Source organism: Gobio gobio (assembly GCF_949357685.1).
Source record: "Gobio gobio genome assembly, chromosome: 22".
Classification (NCBI taxonomy): Eukaryota; Metazoa; Chordata; class Actinopteri; order Cypriniformes; family Gobionidae; genus Gobio; species Gobio gobio.
Window position 1 is genome coordinate 6,932,621 of NC_137118.1, and position 18,901 is coordinate 6,951,521.

At 40.8% G+C, this 18,901-nt stretch overlaps 1 protein-coding gene across 1 annotated transcript in view; it reads right to left on the reverse strand.

The window, feature by feature from the left end:
• Positions 1–1,744: 1,744 nt before the first annotated feature.
• The window catches only part of cblb (Cbl proto-oncogene B, E3 ubiquitin protein ligase), a 93,328-nt gene continuing 76,171 nt past the window's right edge, over positions 1,745–18,901 (reverse strand). Inside the window, exons 11-19 of the mRNA XM_079804835.1 lie at positions 14,632–14,799; positions 14,184–14,546; positions 12,268–12,353; positions 7,036–7,164; positions 6,891–6,955; positions 6,545–6,649; positions 5,460–5,615; positions 4,215–4,337; positions 1,745–3,399 (exon numbers count right to left, since the gene is read on the reverse strand). Of these exons, the coding sequence (XP_079660961.1) occupies positions 3,149–3,399; positions 4,215–4,337; positions 5,460–5,615; positions 6,545–6,649; positions 6,891–6,955; positions 7,036–7,164; positions 12,268–12,353; positions 14,184–14,546; positions 14,632–14,799 (1,446 nt within the window). The 3' untranslated portion in view covers positions 1,745–3,148. The remainder of the gene's footprint in view (positions 3,400–4,214; positions 4,338–5,459; positions 5,616–6,544; positions 6,650–6,890; positions 6,956–7,035; positions 7,165–12,267; positions 12,354–14,183; positions 14,547–14,631; positions 14,800–18,901) is intronic.

Consider the following 18,901-nt stretch of genomic DNA (forward strand, 5'->3'; position numbering starts at 1 on the left):
TAATCCTTTAGGTGAGTGTATATAGGGTAAAAACATCTGAGTGCTGCCCTCTTAAGGTTGAACGGTGGCTACTGCAGTTGAATTTTCCTATTGGACGTTGTAGGTCATCGTGACCTAGGTCATCCAACGTCTCACTCCCCACGCCCCTGGCACGAGCTCACCAAGCCCTCAGAAATAGTTTCCCCAATCACATGATGAGAACGGCTTCACTCCAGTATGAAATGTCAGGTTACATGAAGTAGAAACATTATGAATGAAACTTACTCGACACTTGCTTTAACATTGTAATGAAGAAAATGTGGTTAAATAATGCAGTTGTCAGTACACGTCAGGCTTTTCTTGCGATATTATTGCCACCCGTCATGTGTACAGATAATTTTCATACATGAGACCCTGACACGCAAGTGGTTGCCGTGGTAACGAACAACAATACCGTAGCGTGCCCTCGGTTCATCCCCTCGGTCTCCGCTGGGCTCTGCCCACTTTTCCAGCATTTTTCAAATATTGCCAGTGGGTGGAGTTAGGCTCTGAGCTTTTCTTTGAGGAAAGAACATGGAACGAGACTGAAATCAGTCTTAAAAAAGGAAGATGTGTTCAGAGTTCTGCCGACCGGATACAGCAAAAGTTGAATCTATCAACTAGCTCCGCTTCACCTTCTTCGTTGCTCTGGTTGGTTGTAGCGCTATCCTATTGCGTGCAGAGGGAATTTGAAAGACAACCGTTTATCCCGCCCCTCGGATTGAGCCCTGCCAATGGTGAGTTCCCAGACCCAACATCTTGATGTGGGTCTGGCTTGTCAGGCTATACGTTTTTATAAACTGTCGACAAAAGTGGATATACAGGCAATTGAGCACAACGGGTCATATTACTCTGAGAACTAGGCCCACTGGAGGGGAACATAATCGGCAACAGGATATGCTAAAATATAATGTATATAAAACTGGCATTTGGATATTTGACATAAGCCCCGTTTCCACCGAAAATTACCCGGAACAATTTGTACCAGGAACCCCCCCCAGACCTGCTACTCTTTCCACTGCGGTCTAAAGTACCGTGAACGGCAAAACGGTGGAAAAGAGACGAGCACTGATAAAAAAGCGTATTCTGAAAGCTTGTAAAGCTAGATTTAAAATAAGACAACATATGTTATTATCAGCTTTTATGGACATTGACCATGCGATGACTGAGACAACGCACGCCATCGGACAGAAAGAGCAAGACTGATATTTACTGAACGCAGAACGAACCTCGCAAGACTTTTAAAAATGCCGGTTGAAATAAAATGCTGCGTGGAGTCAACCAATCAGCATGTTCAGGACCCAAGTCCCACCCCCGAAAGTTCCAGAACTTTGAAAAAGTAGGCCCCAAAGTTCCTAGTTCCCGGGGAAAGTTCCTGCGGTGGAAATGCGGCTTTATACTGAGTGCCAGGATCCCACAATTTACCCCTTCTTCCTGCTGATGCTTCAAGTCTTATTGCCTGTATCCACTTTTGTCTCCTTAAACGCTTGTTTATTTGGGTCGACAACTTATAAAAACTTAGTTCTGGGGTTTTTTTTATCTCGTTTGCTGCACACCCTGTCATACAGCAGCTTTTAGGCAGTGTTCTGTTTTTTGTTATAAATCAGAAATGACAAGGAGGCCGCTTCACGCAATACAAAGTCAATGGAGAGGGTTGGATTGCCCCCCCAGTTTGAGTGTGGCCTAAATGTGCTCTGTCTCTATGATTTAAAAAAAAATCCCATATAGCAGATGTTAATACTGGCTTTTATAAAACATTTTTTCCACAAGAACAGATCACGGGTTACATACATTACTGAAAGACGAAAATAATCTCAGAAAACTTTTAACAAAGTATAAATTAATTGCACACATCACTGGTTTTTAAATGATCCACAAGGCATTTTCCAACAAACTAAAATCTCTGGTAAAAAGAAGAGGGGAAATGAACAGAAACAGTTCCCCCTGCAGACCTGTCGAAGGTCACGTCCTCTTCCGCTAGAGGGTCCACTCAGTTCTCAGACTTTCAAGTGTAAGATGGAGAGCGAGACCAGTGCAAAAAAATGAAGTTTCAAGTTCAAGAGAAAACCTGATGGGGAGAAATGACACAGCCAGTCAAAGCGGTCCAGCTTCCATTCCCAAAAGGCATTGAATGGAGTGTCGCTGTAAATCTTCAGTTTGTGGGCATCACCATTACGTCAAATTCAATTTGACGCCATTAAAATGACTTTGTTTTCTGGATGCCAATACAAACGGTGCATGTCCAGTTCTTGTTTTTTGCATATGGCGTCAATGTGCAAGTGGGCTGAGGGTAACCGAACAAAGGGAAGGGGAAAGGTTTGGGTGGCTTCCTCCCTCCGGCACTGCACCCAATCTAAAATAAATAGGGTTTGTTTTATTCACGAGTTGACAGGCCCTTCTATTTACAGAAAACGAAACGACCATATTAGCCCTTGCTTGCTAACGCTGGAATGCACTCAGATGTCGAAGGCGCCCGTTAAGAGTTGATAAAAAGCGGCTAACCTAGAAAAAAAAGCTGACAGAAAGAGAACTGTGAACCTGATATTCCGTCTCTTTCTGCCTCGAACGATCTGATCTGGTTTGTCTGGCGAACTAATGAGATAAAGGAGACATGGTCACACCGAGAACCATTACTGTGAAATTCATGATACCCAAGAGGCCGGGAACGAGCGGCTGGATGTGTGTATATGTGTGTGTGTGCGGCAGCAGCGGTGGCAGGAAAGGCATGAACAGCCCGCAGACACTGGCAACACAAACAGAAGCGCTCAGAGCTGCCCTCATCTCCGTCCAGAGAAATACAAACGTCACTGCTTTGAAGGACGCAGCAAACCCACCCTAAATGTGGATGGACACCTCCAAATATGAAAAATTACATTTCGGTTCCTCTCTTGAACATCCCGAGCTGTAATGACGACGACCTGAGTGCTGCAGATAAGCCACGTCACTGTAAACACAAGGCTTTTTTTTTTCAGAGGATCCCGTCGTTACAAACGCAACGATCCTTTTTGGCGAAAAAAGCACACGTTTTTTGTCTTGTTTGCCGGGTGCGCTAAACGAAAGCAAGCGGAAGTCAGCCCGCGGTTTTGTACACTCAAAAGTCAGTCATAGTTTGAAATTGTATCGGCGTGGGTTACAGGCCCTGCCTGGGGGCGACTAGCGCAAACTCCCGCAAAATGTTCCGTGCCACGTCCACTTTGTTCTGCGCGATCATCAGCGCTCGTTTCACATCTTCGAACGAGTAGCCCTCTCCCATCAGCTTGGCAATCTTGGCGTCTACATTCTCCCGGGACGATTCGTGCGGTCTTCTGTGGATGTCTGGCGGGATGATCCTGGGAAGTGGTTTTGGAGGTCTCTCAGGTGCCCTGAAGCAATCTCCGGCCACTGTAAACAGGAAACAAAGAGCGTTTAGTCAAAATGGGCCGTTGAGAGTGGATGGTTGCAAGCTGACTAAAAAGACTCGGAACACATTAAAAAACCATTACACGCTAATAATTAATAATTCATTGAGCGCATTCATCTCGATGGCTAATGGCTTCATTTAATAAACCTGCACGGCTATTATGCATTCAGAACAACACACTGTGCTCACAGCTGTTTTATCAGGATATTGCAGGTATATTTGGCTCATTCTGGTAGTGCTTGTGATGTTGAGTAATTTTTTCAGCTCTAATAAGTAATTTGCTCACCAAGGTTGCTTTTATTTGACCAAAATACAGTAAAAACAGTAATTTCACAAACAGTTTTCTGCTTTTGTATTGTATTTGAATATATGCTGGAGCTATTACTCCAGTTTTCAGTGTCACATGATCCACCAGAAATCATTGTAATATGCTGATTTGAACATTTATTTTTATGATTAATGTTGAAATGGTGCTGCTTAATATTTTTTGGTGGAAACGGTGATATTCTACACAGATAACGGAATTTTTTGATGAATAGAAGGTTTAAAAATAGCATTTATTTGAAACAGAAAAGTTATAAATGTCTGTCACTTTTGATCAATTTAATGCATCCTTGCCGAGTACAAATATCTTTAAAAAACTGTAGCATATATTAATATAAATAAAAAGTACTAAAGATACATTGAACTGTCATTGAAATCTTTATTATAGCTTGGCTTAAAGTCTGTATTGACCAATCAGCATCAAAGACCAAAACTATTTGATTCATAACAGCCCTTATAGAATGAGTAGTACCTGAGGTGGGTGGCAGTTGATCGTAGTCTTGAGGAGCTCTGAACGGCGTCTTCATGTTGTCTCCGGTTAGTCTCCGCACGGGGGGATTAGGAGCCGAGTTATTCAATGCGTCTATGAACGTGTCTGTGAATCACACTGATAATTAGACACCAATACAACCCCAAATTCAGCAGTATTTGATATTTATACTACATTATGTCATACTATATCAGTCAGAACTGAAAAAATACAATTTTCCTTGAGCTTTTGACACATAAGAAGTCATCATACTAGAATATCCTGTAAGTCTCAGAACTGAAAAAACTTCCTTGTTAGTCCAAAAACAGCTTTTATTGTGACCAAGCTCAGAGAACGACTCGTTGTGGAATGTACCTATCTATCTACAGGTCAAAGACCGCCTCTGCAGAATAAAGATCCACGCCTACTTCATTATCGCAACTTTGGCCCCACCCACTGGCGTGTTAGTGAGATGACGAGGAGAGAAGAGCGACTACATATAACATTACCTTCCAAAGGATCCTAATGCTAGGAATGTGGTAATTTATCTTCAATAATGTGACTGTCTCAGTTGAGCATTATTTATTTGTATTCGGTACATTTCACTGTGGATTCTTTGGTAAATCAGTCCCAATTTCAGCACAGGGTTTGCAAACAGATTTTTACGATATACAGACTTTGCCAGTAATGCGGGACTCAAGCCAAAACTCCCGTTATAATCAACAAATCTCTTATTTACATTGTGTTTGCACCGTTAGTTATGATGAAAGCATTCATTAGTGTGCAGAAATTGAGTTGCAATGACGAGATCACATGTCTGTGATCGGTTACAAAGCTCATCACTGCAACCTTTCATGCCACGATCTAAATATAATGCTATAATAAACACTTTTCACGATTAGTTAACCTTGAGAACTGTAATAGTAAAAACGTGCTCAAAGTTTCTGAGAGAGTTACACACATATTACAAGCTATTCCATATGCAAAGATGCTAGCCAATCACAGCAGTGGGCCTTTATACAAAGCAGACACGCCCCTTCAAACTGAGCATTCAAATCAGAGGCTAAAGTCAGGGTAGGAAAAATGTCTTGCCTTGGCGGCTTCACTTTTCTACACGTGCCATGCCTTTATTTTAATGTAAAAATCATATTAACATTGCAGGTGTGCCACATGAAACATTATAAAACCATAAAAAAATGCAGTTCATGACCACTTTAATAGTCACAGATACATGGGATTTGGCCTCACCAGGGCTGAGCAGGAAGTGGTCGTGTCCAGACGAGGGGCGGGCAGGTCTGGGGTAGGGTGAGGAGGAGGAGGGTTCTGTAAAACTGTTCCTGATGGGAGGAGGAGGAGGAGGCTGGGACGGAGGAAGAGAGTTGAACGGGTCTTCCATTGGAGACGCTTGGAGAACAGAGAGAAAGAGAGAGTGGTTGAGTCTTTCTACATGCCTCAGCAGTCCCTCTTCTTACCAACAGATGGAGCTAAAATATCATTCAGGCTTGAATTGAAAGTGTTCTGAATTTTTGAAAAAAAAAAAAAATACTATATTCAGTAGAGATGCATTAGATTGATCAAAAGTGACTAAGTTTAAATGGTTGCAAAAGATTTTTACTTCAAATAAATGCTGTCCTTTTGAACGTTCTATTTAATCAAATAATCCAGAGAAAACTGAAGACAAAATTCATCTTTGCCAACAGGAATAAATTACGTTTCGAATAATACCGTATTTTGGATCAAATAACTGTAGGCATGGATAATTACCAACCTAACTATACATTTTTTTACTTTTACTATAACCGAAAGGAAGTGTAAACACTAAATTAGCAGATTTACAACTTGTGTTAAACACAGAAATAGTGTTTATATTTCTGAGAAACAAGGTCTTTATTTTGGGAAACTGCATTATGGTTTCAAATATTTGGCCAAAAGAATGGCTTTCAGTTTCTGAGCAATTGAGAAAAAGCGTAATTACTGTACGTTTATGACAATAGTGTGATTATGAATTGAACTGAAAAGCAAATTGATGCCTTCATTAATATACAAAAACAAAGCTAAAAGCATAATAAAATTATATTAGCATCAAAAGGTTTATGGAAGTGAAGGTGAATAAAAGTGTCTGAATAGAAGCACCACACAAACACACCTCAACTACAGCAAACAGCTCATAAAATATTAGCTAATAATAAGATTTAGTGACTCAATAATAAATAAGCACTGCATTGGTGTTTGCAGCTCCAATTGGTGAAAAAACAGAAACCAACAAATGAACACCACTGAACAGTCTGCTAATCAGGCAACCAATCAGACTGAGGCGCAGTGCCAGCGGCTACCTTGAGGGGGCAGTAGAATGTCGTAGTCTGAGGGCGTCCTGTTGTGGAGGGGGCACTGTGTGGTGTGAGCCACACCCGAGATCAATGAACCAGAGTCAAACCCACCTGAGGAACACAACACAGAGTTATACTGACCTAAAAATGGCCTCACAGTTAGCCATGCCAGCCACAGCTGACTTCAACCACCGGCCGCCACATTAAAAACAAATGTATACTTTAGTCCCTGATGCTACAAACACACACAAACTCCCACAATCACACTAAAAAATGGTCATGCGGAAAATTAAGATGACAGATGAGAGACTGTGTGTGTGTGTACTGTATACGTGTGTGTGTGTTCTCTCACCATGTTCTGGAGGTTTATGTTTCTTTATGTCTGTGGAGAGATCCGACAAGCCGTTTTCTAAAGCCCTTTATAGAGAGAGAAAAAGCATTAAAATGCGGGCGGGACGTTAAAACAGTCCTGGTTTCACTATTGTGTGTGTGTTTACCTGTTGGGGATGCGGAAGGGGATGCAGACGGGCGGCTGTGTGATGCAGACGGGGTGTGATGATGGAATCTGATACTCGTCCTCCACTCTGTCCGTCAGACTCCGGTGGCTTGTGAAGGGGTTGGTGTGTCTGTAAATCACACACAAAAAATATTACACAACATGTACAGACACAGACGACGACACCTAATCAGAACCACGCAATCCCACAATGCTTCAGGCAGACAGTAACAGCATTCAGCCCTACATTTCATGATTTTGATGTGTTCACCCAATGCAAAAGTAGTTGCCACAATGTTTATATGGAAGATATGAGTGGCTTGATAGAGTGCTAGGTGTAAAAAGACCCAACGCTCTTCAACTTTAGGACTCGTTCCCTAATTCAATGCAAGTTTGTGGGAGCAGACCTTCACTCAAACTGCATGATTTGAGACATTATTCATGTATGTACTATGGAAAGTTTGATACAGATCTGAACAACTCCCTAACTCCAAATATACATTATTGCATTACAGCAAAGTGTGGAATAACCATAATATGTAAATATTTACATAGATGACAGCATTGTAAGTGATGCCGCAGCACTCTTTGACGGGAGATTTGGACGGTGTTCTCCGCCTTCATGCTGACTCATTGAAACAAGCACTCTGCAGTGTGTGAGCTGGTCGCTGTGAGATTAGCCAGTATAATCACGTAATGCTCGAACAAAGACTCCCAGGCTGGGCTGAAGTGGGAAAAGACGTCCAATATTTAAACAGGCTGCCACTACTGGGGGGGTTAAACTAGCTCTTGCTGGGATACGATGGGCGGTTTTCCAGCCAAACTTTAACTGCTACCGCAAGGCACCATTAGAGGGCGCTTTAGGCACTTTATCTCCCTGTGATGATGATGAAGCGACTCATTAAAAGATCTTTCTCAAGTATTTCAAAGTGTTTCCAAGACACCATGAAAGTGTTTATGGATGTACATTTGCCAAGTCTTTAACAGAAGCCAACCATAGCAGTGTGAAAACACCTATAAGAGAGAGGGAGATGACAGGTTCACAAGTTTTGCTTTCTTTGAGGAGGTGGAAAGTGCCCTGAACAGTTCCAAGTCAGTGGTGTGTTTGTGTTACTCTAAAGTAAACGTATGTTGATGTGTGTGATGCCAATCACAAAGAATACAGTGTGCTCGGTGCCAGCGGATATATACACATACACCCATTTCAAAATGAGGCAGCAAATATGCTTTTTATATATCAAATGTAAATGTATGTCCCTGTTACACTTAATTTTCCTAGTTAAATAAACATTGCATTTATTCTATAGTGTATTTGTACACTAAATGCAATATTCTATTCATTAAAACCAAGTATAAGGGCCCTATTTCAACGATCTGAGCACATGGTCTGAAGCACAGGTGTAAGTGCACTTAGGGCGCGTCCGAATCCACTTTTGCTAGTTTAACGACAGAAATAAATTGTCGCTGTGCCCGGCACATCTTAACAAGTCATGTGTGTGTATTGGGCGTAATGTGCAATAAACCAATCAGAGTCTCATCTCTCATTCCCTTTTAAAGCCAGTTGTGCTTGAACCATGGCGGATTCACTATTTACATGGCGGAATATAGACACCCTCAACAGTTAGTTTAAATACATGTGTGTATAGACCAAGCGGCAACCTCACGCAGTTTCTCTTGAAGCCAATACGGAAGTGACTTAAACTGCAATTCATCGACTGGCCACTAGGGACAGGCTCCAGAAGGGAGCAGAATCTCATTGAGCTCCATGTTAAAATGCCCAACTTTACAGCAGAATAAAACATGTTTACAGTCTGGTACAAATTGTGGTTTTGGTCTATATGGCTTATTTTGCCCTTCATGACAACTGTGAGAGGGGTGAATCACTACGTCCATATTTTTTTACAGTCTATGGTATAGACCCTTTTTCAGTTAGTAAACATTGTGACGGTTTTTTGTGGGCGGAGCTTAGCTGGAGGCAGAACGATTCCCCTGATCACTTCACTAACGCTAGCCAGCAAGTTTTTTTTTAAGGTGAGCTTTGTTTTTAAACAATGACTGGAGTAATTTTATCTGAATATGTAAGGTCACACTCTGTCCAGGACCATGACCATTAAAAAGTTAACCTTAATGGACGGAACCAGATTGACCGACCCGTACACGCTCACTCAATGGATGGGCAATCTGACAGGATTACCTCCGGTTGAGTGGCCTGGCATCTACACCCAGGGCTGGCCCGCGGCAGGCGGAATAGGCAAATGCTTATTTTTACCTTAAACTTTATGCAAGCAGCTGTTCTGGGTACTCTGTGTGATTTTATAAAAAAATCATGTCAGTTTTTTATAAACACATAAAACTTTTTTTAATAGCCTAATGTTTTACTCTACAGTTGTGCAGTTTTAAGGGGATAAATTACATTTTTAAAATGTATTTGCCGAAACTAGTAATGATATTTATATACAGGTTTATTTAAAATAGCTATTTTTTTTGTAAAATTCACATTAAATATCTAAATTTCTCAGTTTACTTCATGGTGAAAACATGAATGTGCATAGTTTAAATCGTTAGATGCCTATAACTATGTGTTAAATGGAATGTAAACGTAGCCTACAAGACTTAAAATACAAAGATTTAACAGATGAGTTTTGTGTCGTACGATCCGAAGTTCTGCCTAGCCACTGCCAGCGCTTGGCACACTCACTCCAGTCCGCTCGTTTTATTGCGTTTAACCACAGCTGTCGTCGTTTTTTTGTCTGGTAAAATTTGGAGCCTGTACTCCGTCGATTCTGGCACCCAAAAACACAACAAGATGACATTTTGAGCTCCGACTCTGTGCTGGTTTGTATTGGCCGCCTCCAGTTTTCCCTTTGTTTTGCCTCCAGCTAACGCCGTGACATAATTGTGACGTCGGCGCAAAAAGGGTCTATTGGCACATTTGGTTAAATAAGTAGCCAATTTCATTCATCATTACTGAAAATAGATAAATAGGGCAAAACGCGCCCTTTAAATAACACAAAAAATACTGCGCCATTGACTTTAGACCAGGTTTTTTGGTGGTCAACGGCGCAGTATTTTCAGTCCCTCAAAGCAGTGTGCCAACAATGCGCCTGAACACACCTCGTTTTCAGACCACGCCCATGGGAAAGCCTGCACAAAAGGGCGAAAATGCATTTGGTATTTAAACAACGTGGCGCAGGATGTCAAAACGATAACTGCGTCAGACTGAAACTAGCAAATAACACTTGTGCCGCCGCATTGCGACGTGTGTTCATCAAGTTAGTGTTTTTACGCAGTTTTACATACATCACAAAGTAATAACTAAAGGTAGTAACAATTTAAACAATATATAGCCTTTTATTTTTGAACAAAGGTACAGCTTTTCTTTTTGAATAGTCAAATTATTGTAACTTTAATTTCCCCACACTGGTTGCTCACTAAAACCCCAACAGTCGTCATGATTTCAGGCCATTTCATGTTTGATTTTGACGTGACAAAGCGGTGATATCTAAGTGGCTTCCTATTAACGCCATAATTGTCTTCATTCAGGCCGATTCCAGAACGCGCATGAAAACAAGAGGCGGGATTTATATGCACCTCCCGCTGCGACTTCACCTGCAGGTGTCGCTGTTGGATACTTTAACACTTTTTAACATCACATTTTGTAATATTTGCATTTTTTTTTTGCAATATCGATTATTTTCTATTTTTTTTGAGGAGACACTGCCTCCCTTGCCTCCTCTTATGGATACACACACACACACACACACACAGTAACCTCAGCCTCAGCCTCTATAAACACACTACTGACGCAGCTCTATGGACAGACACACCACATAGACACACAACACTATTCTTCAGGGCTCTAAACAACAGCCATTGTGGTTTCCAGAACCTCTCGGTTTCATTTGTCAAAGCGGTGACAGAAACACAATTTTTCTTGTAGCAGGAACTGCTGAGAGGAGCAGAACAGTGTTGCATGAATGAAGCCATTAACATTGACAACCAAACCAATGACTAGAGTAGGGTGGTAGTCCGGGCATTTCTATGCGATCATTTTATCAAACCTATGGCAACATTCTGAAACAATGGCAATATTAAATGTTGTTTACTAAGGTGTTTATCGTGTTTCTAGAACACCAACAACAGTATACTAACATACTGAAAACCACTCCATACCAACTGTATAGCAATGTATTAACAATAAGCAGAACATCTTAGCAATAGCAGCATAATGTACAGAGAAGTTTTTAATATAGTGCTATGCGGTTACTAAGGTGTTCAGTGTTTTAGAAGACTTTATCGACTGTATAGCAACATATCAACATGCTGACTATTCAGAACACCTTAGTAGAGGTGTGAAACATAAGTCCAATCGCTTAGAAAAGTAACAGCATATCTCTCCTGAACAAGCAGCATAATGTGAGTTATCATTCATCTCTAAGTTCACCACTATTCATGACTATCTAATAATAATAACAACAAAAATTCAATACCTAGACTGCAATATAAGAGCAAGAAAGATCATAAGTTTTTGTTACAGAAGAGGAAATATGGCTTGCTGCTTGGAGTGCAACCTCTCATAGGCTGGTTCTGCTTAATTCCCTCAAAAGCCCCACAGGAAGTCGATCGCTGTGTGTGTGTATGCATTTATGTTTGTTTAAAAAGCACATGCTCTCCGGATCCTGGTGCTCTTGCATAATTGGCGCACATGTGTCCAAACATTGCAGTGTGTGTGTGTTGTTCTGACAGACCTCTAGAGATATACAGGATGCAGCTTGTGCACACAATCCCTGGATCACATTAACACATTCATTAAGCCCACATAGATCTTTTTGTCTTTTAACCACAAAAAACACTTGCGAGAAAGTAATAATATAGTCATGGAACATCACAAAAGCAGATCAATGAGCAAAGCAAGAAAAAGATGCTCTGGCTTGGCATCACAATGAGATCAGCAAGTCCACAGAAAAACAGTGCTCAAGAGCGGTAAACAGGTAATTTGTAATCATATGAAGACGATATGAGTGAATTGGGCAGGGTAAACACAGTTGTTTGTTTGGTGAGGCTCCCTTCAGAATAAAGAGAGACAGATTGAGCTGCTTTACAGTGATTATAATCAACATGGACACAAAGAACAAGAGCCACAGCAGGGCTCCAGGGATGGGAGTGGCACGTGTGTGTGCGCGTGCGTGCGTACGTGTGTGTGTGTGTGTTTGTGTGTGTGTGTGGTACTAACCTCTGGTTGTGGTCCACAAGGGGAGGGGAGTGACGTAGAGGGGGGACGTCATACTCATCACCAGGTAACAGACCGTTGATGAAAGACTGCAGAGAAACACATGCACATAAACATGCAATGTTAAAAAACACCAAGCTATTTATGATAACTAATTTATGGATGTAGTGTTCAATAAGCAACCTGACAAAGATACAGATGATATCTATAAAAGTTGTTATATTATTTTGTCTGTCTGGATGGATGGAAAGAAAAATGGATGGATGGATGGACAGATGGATGATTAGAGAAACTGGAAGGATGAATGGATGGACGGATGGATGGATGGATGGATGGATGGATGGACGGATGGACGGATGGATGGATGGATGGATGGATAGATGGATGGATGGATGGATGGACGGACGGAACTGCTGAATAGCTAGACAGACAGATTGGTTGGATCAACATTGGATGGATGGATGGATGGATGGATGGATGGATGGATGGATGGATGGATGGATGGATGGATGGATGGATGGAAGGAAATATGGATGGATGGATGGATGGATGAACATATGGATAGAAAGAAATATGGATGGATGGATGGATGGATGGATGAACATATGGATGGAAAGAAATATGGATGATGGATGGATGGATGGATGAACATGTGGATGGAATGAACATATGGATGGATGGATGAACATGTGGATGGAAAGAAATATGGATGGATGGATGACTAGAGAAACTGGATGGATGGATGAATAGACAGATTGGTTGGATGAACATTTGGATAGAAAGAAATATGGATGGATGGATGGATGGAAGGAAAAGACTGATGAACAGCTTGACGGATGGATGAATGGATTATAGATAAAAAGGATTGAGAAAGAGAGAGGGAAAGAGAGAGAGAGAACATTAAAAGTATGTTCACACAGATCATCCCGTTAATGTGTCTATTGAATAAGCTAGAAGGATCTCCTCGACCTCCATCATGGAGCTCTAGAAGCCTCGGATGTCTAAGCTGTTTATTTCACAGATCAAGAGCAGAGTGTGATGCTGTACACTCGCTGTGGCCTGCAGGCGGTGGGCTGAACAGAGCTGTGTGGGTTTGTGACAGGAGAACAGGGGCCAAACTCTCTGTGCCCACACGGTGACACTAAATGAATCCATACACTGACAAGCCAACCAGTGACAGAGAGAGAGAGAGGGAGAGGGAGCGGGGGGGGATTTTACAGTCCATTGGTGGTTACATATAATTGCATGTTGCAAACCTTAGTAGAACAAAAAGGTTTGAAAAAAAATCCACATGCACTTCAAACAACCCAGAACATCTCAGAGAAGTTCTTAGTTTCCAAAAGGGCTTTAATGAGAGACCCGCTGCAGCTTTGCAGCCAAATATTTAACTCTCTCAATCCCCTTGTGCAGAACATGCTTATTTAATGCATAATCTATAAACTCCCAGCGAGCCACGGATATGTGTGTGTGTGTGTGTTCTGCATTCTGGTGCACTAACTCAGATATATGCAAAAACACATGTCGGGGTGGCAGGGCAACTGCTGTAATAATGAAAGGTGCTGAATGTGTTTTAAATACCTCGTTTTTAAATGCCAGGGCCAAAGACAAGCACTACACACCACCAAATTTCACAGCCCTGCTTTAATGCGAATATCGTCACTGTTGCTTAGTAACAGCCATGAGCGAAAAGTGAATATTTATGGCTTAAAATAGGCATGTAAGGGCTTGTGAATGAGTACAGAGGGTTCTAGGTGATTTACGAAACACAACGTCCAGTCATATTCTGCTCTTATCTCATGTTCTTGACTCTGCTTATCAAAGAAGGACATTCCAGCCCTAATATAACATGTCGCTCTGTGAAACGAGCGCGTGTGAATGTTATTCGCATGATCCACAAGGAATGTGTGCGCGTTCCTCACCTTACTACAGTCTGACTGCGCATTCAGTCTGTGTCCAGTCCGGTTCAAGCCCAAGTCCGCACCGGAGCAGCTGAGGGGTCTCCCGTTGAGATGCGCAGGGGCGGCGTGGGCGAGTTTGGGGGAGCGGTCTGCAGCAGACGTCCTGCAGTCTAACAAAGCAGTGCTGTCTTTGGGACTCCAGGCCTCCAGGGGGGCTCTAGGCTCCCTGGGAAGGCCAGACGAAGGGGCGACGAGCCAGGCGGCCCGGCTTTCTTGAGGGATATGAGGTGGGCGCTCTGGCGGAGGAGGAGGAGGGGGGTCTCTCTGTGGGGGTGGAGGGGCAGGGAGGGGCTTGTCCTGTTTTCTGGACATACCTGGAGATGACTGCAAAAAGAAAAGAGAAATGTTAAAAAAAAAAATACAAAAATTCAATTGAGAATTTAAATATTTATCATGATCAGTACGATACCTTGGGAGAGCCTGTGGGGCTGGGAGCGGGAGAACGGATGAGATCAAGGCGGGGCGGCACGGGTGGAATGTTCAAGTGCGGGCCCATGTGATCAGCAGCATTTTTTTTTTTTTCAAACACAGGGGATGAGTTCGGAGACATTATCGGCGAGTTCTGGATGTCCATGGACTACGCAAAGAAAGAGAGAAACACTGATGGTGATTTATGACATATTTAGTAGTCTTTGCAAAGCAACATTTTTATTATTGATCATATTGGGTTCACAGTTTAGTGCATAGTTCATCATGCACTTTGCTTTTACTTTCGAAGCAATAAAATGGCTGAAAAAATCCTCTAGAATAACTGCCTTGATCAGTCTTTACAACATTTTTGACTCCAAGTCCCCCCATTGCCCAAGACAATATTCAAAGGCCCCCAAAGATATTTCTGGAACATCTGCTGTAATGACAATCAATGACATGTAATGACTTTTTTAAACTTTTATCTTTACATAAAAGTATTTATTTTTAATAATTAAAAGAAAATTAGGTAACACTTTACAATAAGGTTTCATTGGTTAACTACTTTAGTTACCGTGAACTAAGAATGAACAATACTTCTACAGCATTTATTCATCTTAATGTATTAGTAAGTGTTGAAATTTACTCAAATGTTATATTTGTTAACATTAGTTAATGCACTGTGAACTAACATGAAGAAACAATGAACATCTGGATTTGTATTAAGATGAATAAATACTGTAACAAATGTATTGCTCATTGATAGTTCATGTTAGTTAATACTAGGGCTGTCAAAAGATTAATCGCGATTAATCGCATCCAAAATAAAAGTTTGTGTTTACATAATATATGTGTGTGTACTCTGTTAATTATTATTTATATATAAATACACACACATTCATGTATATATTTAAGACATATTTGCATGTATATACTGTATATACATTTATATAATCTATAATATATATAAATATAAATGTTTTATATGTAAAAAATAATATTTTTTTCTTAAATATATACATGCTTGTGTGTGTATTTATATATAAATAATCATTAACCGAGTACACACACATATAAAAACAAACTTTTATTTTGGATGCGATTAATCCTGATTAATCTTTGACAGCCAAGTTAATACATTAACTAATGTTAACAAATGAGACCTGTTACACTTTATTTGAAGGTGTCTTTGTTACACTGTAATCATACATTTAAGTACTGAGTAATATTAAATAACTACATGTACTTACTATAGGGTTAGGGTTAGGATTTGGTATGGTTTAGGGTTGGTAGCATGTAATTATGCATCATTTATGGTTATTACTATAGTAACTGCACGTAATGTATGTAACAATGACACTGCAAAATAAAGTGTTACCAAAAAAAAATGTAATTCCATAATTCCAGAAGTTTTAGTAATGGAATGTTCTCTATTACCAATGAATTTACATGACTTTTCTAGTCACTTCAATTGTAATTACGGGGATTTAAAAATATACGATATATTACTCAGTACTTAAATATATGATTACATTGTACATTGTATGATTACATTTAAGACACCTTAAAATAAAGTGTAACCAAATATTTTGACTCCCGGAAAACAGCTGTTTCTACCTGATAAAAATATTTTGGAGCTTAATAGAGGCTGGAGAAATGTATATTCATTATATGAATGTATATTATATTAATAAATTTTTTTGAATATGATGCCAGTTGATTCTGCTTTGGCTTATTTCAAAGCTTGTTTTGTCTCATTCAAAATCATTTTAAACCATCTTGAGGTCGCCTTGGAAGTTTGTTGACCCCCTACCCCCGGCCTTAAGCAACCGAATAAAAACATTTAGAGCACCTTAGCGACCACATACAGTAGCAACAGCCCGGCAATCGTCCACAACCTCCTAAAATCAGCAGGTTTTACACACTCATTTTTGTTTTGAAAATCTGAAATCAAGTTAAATACAGAAACTCTTGATGTTGCACAGGTCTTGGTCTCGATTGAGATAAAAAGCTTGCAACAAACATTAAAGCAGTAAAAAGAGAAGGATAATGACAAACTCATCATTACCCTTCATCATGATTGCATACAAAGTTATCCTAATGGCCCATTACCTCCATGAATTGCTTTGGGCAGGTTAGGGTTTTCAACTTCCTAATCAACTAATAGTCTCACTAGCATATCCATGAACTGAGCAATTGCAGCTGGACAGCTTTTGTTTGTGGTGAATCAAACAAATTATACAGGGGGAAAAGCGCGGCTAATTAAATTTGCTAAAAAAAACACTACAGGAAATCAAAAGGTCAATAACATGCTCTTTGTGAACTACTCTTAGAACAAACAAGTTCTCACTCACTAGGAAGCCAAAATCATCTACAAGTTCACTTGCAAAGGCATTATGGGGAGAGAAAGAAAAAAACGAATATCTCGCATTTCTATTTAAAAACATTCCTGCCACAAGGTGCCCTCTATTGCTCTCCAAGCTATACCATTTAATGAATCCACTCAGTGGAGCTGTGGAGGTTGTGTCCCCGTGAGGCAGGTTCCAACAGGTTTCTTTTTCTAATAAAAGAGACTGACATTTATGCCGGTGAAGCGCAGGAGGCTCTTGCACATATATAAAAGCAAGATATAGGTCTCTTTGAAGTCCAGTGAAGAATGAGATTAGAACCACTAGAAAAAAAGAAGATTTCTCGTGGATTGACAACCGTGATGAATGAAGTCTTGACTGAGCAGGTTTAGGCAGAAACAAACTTCTAAATACTTGTAAACCTGTGATAACAGACAGTGATTTGACTTTGAAGTCAACATGAAATGCATTCGACACTTGCAAAATACAAGGGCTTGGTGACATCAGCCAAAAAAAGTTGATCAATTCAACAAATCGTCAATTATTTTTTAAATCTTTTTAATAAAATACTCTAATGAATTGTTCACACCAAGATCATGAAAAAATATTAAAGGCACAATATGTAATTTTGGCCACTAGAGGTCGCTTATTCAAAACAAAGGTGTAGCTTGATTTCGCGGAATCATGGGAGTTGTTGTCTTCACCTCTGGAGCCGGTGGAAAATAATCTGATCATATTCATGGATGAGCTAACGTATTAAAGATTTATTAACGTTACTGTAGTATGAAGCAGGGTGGGGCGGAACGAGGCCGCTGGAGCGATTGCTAATGAGAGACGAGCACAGCACGGCTCGAGAACAGTTGAGCTTTTATTCTGCCGCTGACGAACGCTTCCGCTTCTTCCGCTCATGTGTATGAGGGGTAATGCAACGCTGTCTTATCATATTAGACACATTTGAGTATGTTGAAAGTTGTTATAACTAGGGTTGGGAACCGAGAACCGGTTCTTATGCAGAACCGAAACTGATTTTTGAAAAATACCAGAACCGCGCGAAATTCCTAAGTTTCGGTTCCGAAAACGGTTCTGGTGCAATGTGTGAGCGAAGCGCTGGAAGCGTATCCTTTAATAGCGAGTGACAGCCAGTGTTGCCAAGTCCGTGGTTTTCCCGCGGAATTGGGCTACTTAAACACTGTTGACGCGGGCTGGGTTTCATGTCCGCGGGTTGAAGCAACCCCAATTATGTGATATTTAGCCCCGGAAATGCGAATTTTACCCGAGAAGCCCCCCTGAAACGCGATTTGGCTTGTTTTGGGCTAGTTTTGAGTAGCAATTGTGCGGGTTTTGTTGTGAAAACCTGGCAACCCTGGCTCATCTCATCATGAATATTAATTACGTTGCCTGGCGCTTCCAGGAGTGCAACGCAGTTCAGCACTGAAAGCCCTCGCACTACACATTTACGGTTTTGTGTCAGATATTTTCTCGTTGACCACCAGCATGGCGAAGAGAAAGTCACAAGTGTGGATTCATTTCCAAAGAATGAATGATAATGAAGCAAAATGTAACACATGTGAAAAGTTCATAATAAAATAACATGCAAAGGAGGCTGCACTAGCAATTTGACAAAACATTTGCTACAGCACAGAGTGCCACAGGGCTTATACCAGATTTATAGTGAAAGGCCTATATATATATATCGTTAGGCGGAACAGGAACCAGAACCGGAAAATTTCTCACGATTCCCAACCATAGTTATAACGCTACTCTGCGTTCGCTCAGTGGCTACTATGAATCACTTGTTGCAGACTGTAGTGAGCTAGATCGATATTAGGCATGGTAAAACATGGTACTCGTGGTAAATCAAGAAAACCAGATTTAAACAATAAAGGCCTGTTCACACCGGGACAATTTTCACGCGCGTTTATC